This window comes from Saccostrea echinata, unplaced genomic scaffold (genome assembly GCF_033153115.1).
Source record: "Saccostrea echinata isolate AGI-Se365-2 ecotype Australia unplaced genomic scaffold, CSIRO_AGI_Sech_v1 ptg000027l, whole genome shotgun sequence".
Classification (NCBI taxonomy): Eukaryota; Metazoa; Mollusca; class Bivalvia; order Ostreida; family Ostreidae; genus Saccostrea; species Saccostrea echinata.
In genome coordinates, this window is record NW_026889776.1 from 8,135,611 (window position 1) to 8,141,610 (window position 6,000).

Below are 6,000 nucleotides of genomic sequence, written 5' to 3' on the forward strand. Positions count from 1 at the left end.
TGATGGACCCTAAGAACACAATAAGCCTTAATAAATTCTCAGTGGATTTAAACTTTTGTAATGTATTGATCCATTGTATTCAGTGTCAGACAACTGTTTGTCTATCAAATCATAACTTTCCGCGTTGAGGAATGGACTTTTTGAAATCATTATCTACTCTTTGACTGGGATTTCTCTCGCTGACATTCCGTTGTCATGGTGGCGCGCTGTCAAATTGATGCCCGTGTCGCAGTGTCTCTTCGACAAAGCAAGTATGCACCTGAAATTGATCTGTTTCTACAGCTTTCATTACTTCAGTTACATTGACTCAATAAATGTTAGTCTGCATGAAAACAAGCGGAAATGATCTCAATAGGAAAGTAGAGATTTAATGCTTTCAAAAATACGTCGTGCATTTGTTACGGTGCGTTATTAATTTATAAGACTCTGTAGCTTTCAGGAAGGATGTTAGTAGTTATTTCCCCAGAGACTTCTTTGATGACCAAATTCGCCTGAAATTTAATGAACCATTGTGACATTACAGCCAGGGAAAGGTGCGCTTGGTCTGTAGTATGGATACCACGACACTAGAACAGTGGAACACTTCTCTTTCGAAAAAGTTCACGGTCAGCACAATTCTTCAGTGCTGTTACCTTGTTGTCGGAGTGCTCGGAAACTTACTGGTGATATCTATGTATAAATTCAAAATGAGGGGCCAAAACGAGGACCGCTTTTTTATCCCAGTGTTGGCAGTGGTTGACCTGGCAGGATGTCTCACATCAGCCTCGCTATCCCTGACTCGTAACTTGTTTCCAGTGATGTTTCCAAGTGAAGTTATTTGTAAGCTCCTGTTTTTTAGCACCTCTTTGACCATCATAAGTTCTTTACTTCTTTTACTAGTCATCTCTGTTCAGCGCTACCAAAAGATTTGTCGACCATTCGGCTGGCAGATGACAGAGAGCCACAAGTACTGCTTTGTGGCGATGACTGTGTGCTGTGCCGGACTGTTGTCCATTCCTGTCATTGTTTTGTATGGAAAGCACCCAATTCAAAGGGCCAACATCACCGGCGTTCAGTGTGGGGTCGGAACAGGTAAACATGGCGATCTGGCTATCTACAACTACATTATTTTGACCTTAGAGTGTATTGCCGTTGGTATAATGACTTACCTTTATTTCTTAGTCGGTAAGAGGGTTTTCTACAGTTTTAAAAGTATGAAGAGTTACAGACGTAATTTTTCAATTTCAAAGAACTCCAATGCAGCTGTACACTGTCCTTCAGAAGATGAGAGTTTTATCTCTAAAGAAAGTGCAGATATTTGTACAGACAGGAATGAGGAGAAATTGAAGGAAAACCAACCAGTGACAGAAAATTCATCAGATCTCAAGAAAGAAAACAACAGCCAGGAACTCATTCATATTCTTGTATGTAACGCAAGCACACAGACAATGCCTAGACGAACAGCGAAAAAGTCATTGAGCATTGATACGCAGTGTAGGAGGGATCACAATGACAGAGAACTACTGGATAACACAGACTGTTCCGCTGAGGACGCTCCGGTATTTATCTGTGATTCGGTGGATCTTCCATCCGAAAAAGGGGAACTCGATTCTGTACAGGAAAATGGCGTAGATGTAAAACAATTGTTGAAGAAAAACATCGACAACAGCTGTACAGAAAAAGCAGAGAACCAGGATGCTGTGACGAAGAAAATTAGAAGTCAGAGTGTAGTGTCACTTACTAACAAGAGAAATCAAAGTGTTCCTTGTTTTGGCAAACAAAGAAACCAAAGTATTTCATCTTTTAGTAAAAGCAGAAATCGAAGTGCACCATCCTTAAATAAAAACAAAAACCAGAGTGTAGCATCTTTTAGTAAGGACCGAAAAGCGTCAAATGTAGACTCTATATATAGCAATAAAAACACGTGTACGGCTCATCGCTATACAATTATGTTCATCGTCATATCGTTCGTGGCTATTGTTACGTATATTCCACCGTGGATATTTATCATCATGGAGACACGGGACCACGACTTTTGGAGTGAGCTGACATACAGCGAGAGCGTTACCTTTATCATCATCCGCCGGATTTACATTATCAATCACGTGATTAATCCAGTCATATATGGACTTTTTGACGGACGATTCCGGTACACACTTAAGAAAATGCTTTGTCCAAAGGTGGATATAACATTATGACATTGTAAATTAGAACTCTATTCTGATAAATGTCAATCAAGTAAAACGATAAAACGAACAGCAGACGTTGTTGAAAATTTGTGGCTTCTCTCCCCTCGGCCTAATCTGGCACACTTCATCAATAAGGTGTGCATGGGTAAATGTTAACCGAAATTTCTAAGTGAAGTAAAAAAAAAAAGATCTTTTAAAAATCCTTGTTATGAACACATTTTCTCTCCCCTTGACCCATTCCTGCTCAAACTTACCGTACCGTGCCTGTGGATAAAATATGTGCAGTAATCTCGGAACCAATTTTGTACATCAAATGTCAAGGTAATTAATTTTTTCCCGCCTTGCCCAGTCTAGTACATTTTTAACCCAAAGAGTGCTCGTGTGTAAAGGGTATGCAGTAACATGAAACCAAGTGTCATAAGCCAAGATCAAAGCTTATATCTGTATGAAATCTTTGTCGTGATATACCCCCCCCCCTTCTTTGATTTATTTTGCACAAACTACATCCAAAGAGTACACATCCGTAAATCAAATGTCAAATCGTTTTGGACACGTTTTATTCTATGATCAGAAAGACCATATACGGTAGGCAAAGTTACCATATGCACACGAAACGTTTCTCCAGTTTTTAAACATCATGAACACTTTGTTAACCTTGCAGTATAAACCTTTTTAAAGAGTTTTTTGGGCACCATGCTATTTATCCGTTGTTTTCTTGGTAACTTTTTGTTCCTCACGTATCACACTTTTTACTAAGGTGCAGACCATTTGATTTTTAGAGAGGGGGGGGGGGCAGATGTTGGAAATACATGTAAATAATGTCCTCGAAAATGTAGAAAATAAATAATCTGTCCTCGAATGGCAAGAAAATAAATAATCTGTCCTTGTCTGGTACTATTACGATAGAACCCCCCCCCCCCCCCGAAAATAGATAATCTGACCCGAAAAAATTTCCTACCCCCCCCTTTCAGAATCAAATGGTCGTCCCCCAAAGTCTGTTAAAGTTAAAACAGAGCTCTGAGTTAAAACATCAGAATTCAATATCAAAGAATGCATCTATATAAATTCCTTGTCTGGATTAATATTTTTTGCCCTTGGAATCGTGTGGCTAATACTAAAAGCTAAAAGTGGCCTTGAATAAAGGGCATCAATTGTTTGAACAAAGCGAAATATTCAAACTCCCCCCCCCCCCATTTCAGTTAAAAGAGAAAGAATAGTAATAGTGCAGAAAGCTTTTTCATTTACATAAAAAAAATCGGAATGATCAAATCTTTTCGAGTCCAAATTGGTCTTTTCCAAGTGCTGTCATTTAGAAGTACCTTTCATCGTTATGTATCTTACTTTTAAAACTAAAAGTGGGACCCTTCGACATGCTCACCATCACAATGATCAATGATATCTAGTTTATCACGTCAAAGAAGAAGGAAAACCTTGAATGTTGATTTTTATACAAAGAAAAAAATAATAAAAACAATCCCTACAAGCAAGATTATGTACAGATAGGTACTTATGTTTGTTTATTTTGAAGTATAAAATTTATGTAGGTGATTTAACTCTGCCGGAAAGGAATCGGAATCTGACATTTAAAAATTTAATGGAGACTTCATGGTAAGTGATTGATTTTTTTTAACCTCATTGAGGGATCCAGGATTCTTGAAAAAATAAATTTATTCAATTTTATGCATATTTTTGGACACAAAGGGGAAGGGGCTCTATTTCCGCCATTGTACCTGTAAACATATACGTGAAAATGATGCTGAAATCCTGATTTTCTGATAATTGAACAGAACAGACCGCTTCTCCATGAAAATGAGTTTATTTGATGAACACGAGGAAGCCAGACGCTAATCTCTTACTAAAACCGTATTGAAATATTACTAAGTACAAAAGTACTCTTGCGGTAATCAATTTCTTTGTATTCAAGTTCACATTATTCAATTCTTATATTTACAAGTTTAACGTCACAATATTTTGTTGTTGTTTTGTTTTTTGCAATACGCTAGGTTGACTTGAATGCAAATTTTTCGGATCTGAAATGTGATATCTACCAAGAAAATCGATTGACACAAATTGCGCAAGAATCGAAACCCAACACTTCTAATCAAATATTTAAGCTCTGTTACGGAAATTAGTGTTCGTTTCCCTGAACTGTTTGAACAGTGTTAATTATCTGCATTCTGTATAACAATGGGAACCATCATAAATTTCAAATAATATAGCTGATTCTCGTACGTTCTTTTATATAATTTTATTAACATTGTCACGTGGGCTCTTATTATTGAACTTCAATAAACCATTAATACCATTAATGTTTAAAGAGTTAGATACAGTTCCTCTTAGCTATTGCAGGACCATATATAAGGTTGGCTCAAATCAATTCTATGTTTAACGTCACTAAAAACATCAAGACCTACACAGGGGTGAAAAAATTAAATACCGGTAAACAAAAACTTCAAACAAACGAGTATTATTTACTCTTTTACATGAATCAAAGTACTGTATATCTTATTTGTTCATCATGTAGACATATTGTTTAATGATCGTAGTAACTATGTCGGTATAAATGATATAAGATATTTATAGATTTTGGGTCAAAGAATGACTTCCCGTTTTAGTTGCACTTTCTTTTAGTTAAAACTCTGAAAGTTTAATCGTAGAATGAATGCGGGCGCATAAAATTATTGCTGTATAGAGGGTTATTTTAGCCCCGTGTTATTTTTGCCTTTTCACACTTGCATGCAATTTTGCACCTTTTTAAATTCGCCTAGTCACAGTTCTGTGTAGGAAATTATACTGTGGTCTTTGATTTCGCCCCGTTTTACTTGTGAGTAGGGCGAAACCGAAAGGGGAGAAAATAAAACGGGGCGAAAATTTCCCTGTATACAGTATTACCAAGTACTAGATTAGTTGATGTGATTGTCCTTGTTTATTTGAATATGGCCGATATCTTTCCTTTTGGGACGGTGAATATTTATATCAACAGTCTTGCATGTATACTGTTGTTCTGGCTTATGAATAAACATCAGTGTATCCTCACGGGGACCTTAATGGCGTTTTTTGGCACATTTTTAGACAAAATATTGAAAACTTAAATGTACATGGTTAACAAATACTCTTAAGTAATATTTCAATGACTTTGTTGATGTGCGCGAAGATTAATTCATAATACTCGCGCAAACATTCCTCATCTCATGAATATTCATTAATAACATCATGAAGTTTCAACATACTACTGGATTACACTTGTGCAAAAATAACAGTTTTAACGATGAAAGAGTATATAGTAGTTCTCCAGAATTGTGTTACTATCGGGGGCATAGTGTTTCACAAACACATCTTGTTTTTTTTTTTTTACTAAAGCAATACAAGCTGTAATTGACGTGTTTTATGCCCCGTATCGAAGATTAGGGGGTATATAGTTTTTGCCCTGTCCGTCTGTCTGTCTGTTTGTCCGCAGAAACTTTAACATTGCCCATAACCTTTGATTGGTTGGCGCTATGGGTCATCAGTGTTTCACAAACACATCTTGTTTTTTTTTTTTTTTTTTTATTTTTTTTTTATTTTTTTGGCTTGACACAAAGAGTATAATTATGTACTATATAATACCTAGCCGTAAAAATTAAGACAAGAAAGTTCTAGTAGGAAATTTAGAATGCTAAATAAAGTAAGACTGCTTAATCTGTTACTTGCATGCATGCTGAGCATTTTATGCACCCGTAATCGAAGATTCGGGGATATATAGTTTTTGCCTTGTCCGTCCCTCTATCTGTCTGCCTAGCTGTTTATCTGTCCGCAAATACTTTAACTTTGCCCATAACTTTTGATTGGCTGG

At 36.6% G+C, this 6,000-nt stretch overlaps 1 protein-coding gene across 1 annotated transcript; it reads left to right on the forward strand.

Annotated features, from left to right (window-relative positions):
- The first annotated feature begins 18 nt into the window (after nt 1-18).
- On the forward strand, nt 19-2,218 carry LOC133193349 (uncharacterized). Its single transcript, XM_061329291.1, has one exon. The coding sequence runs from the start codon at nt 552-554 to the stop codon at nt 2,175-2,177; it is 1,626 nt and encodes a 541-aa protein (XP_061185275.1). The 5' UTR covers nt 19-551; the 3' UTR covers nt 2,178-2,218.
- Nucleotides 2,219-6,000: the final 3,782 nt, after the last annotated feature.

Coding starts and splice junctions, on each gene's coding strand:
- LOC133193349 (XM_061329291.1), top strand. CDS start 552: ATGGATACCACGACACTAGAACAGTGGAACACTTCTCTTTCGAAAAAG.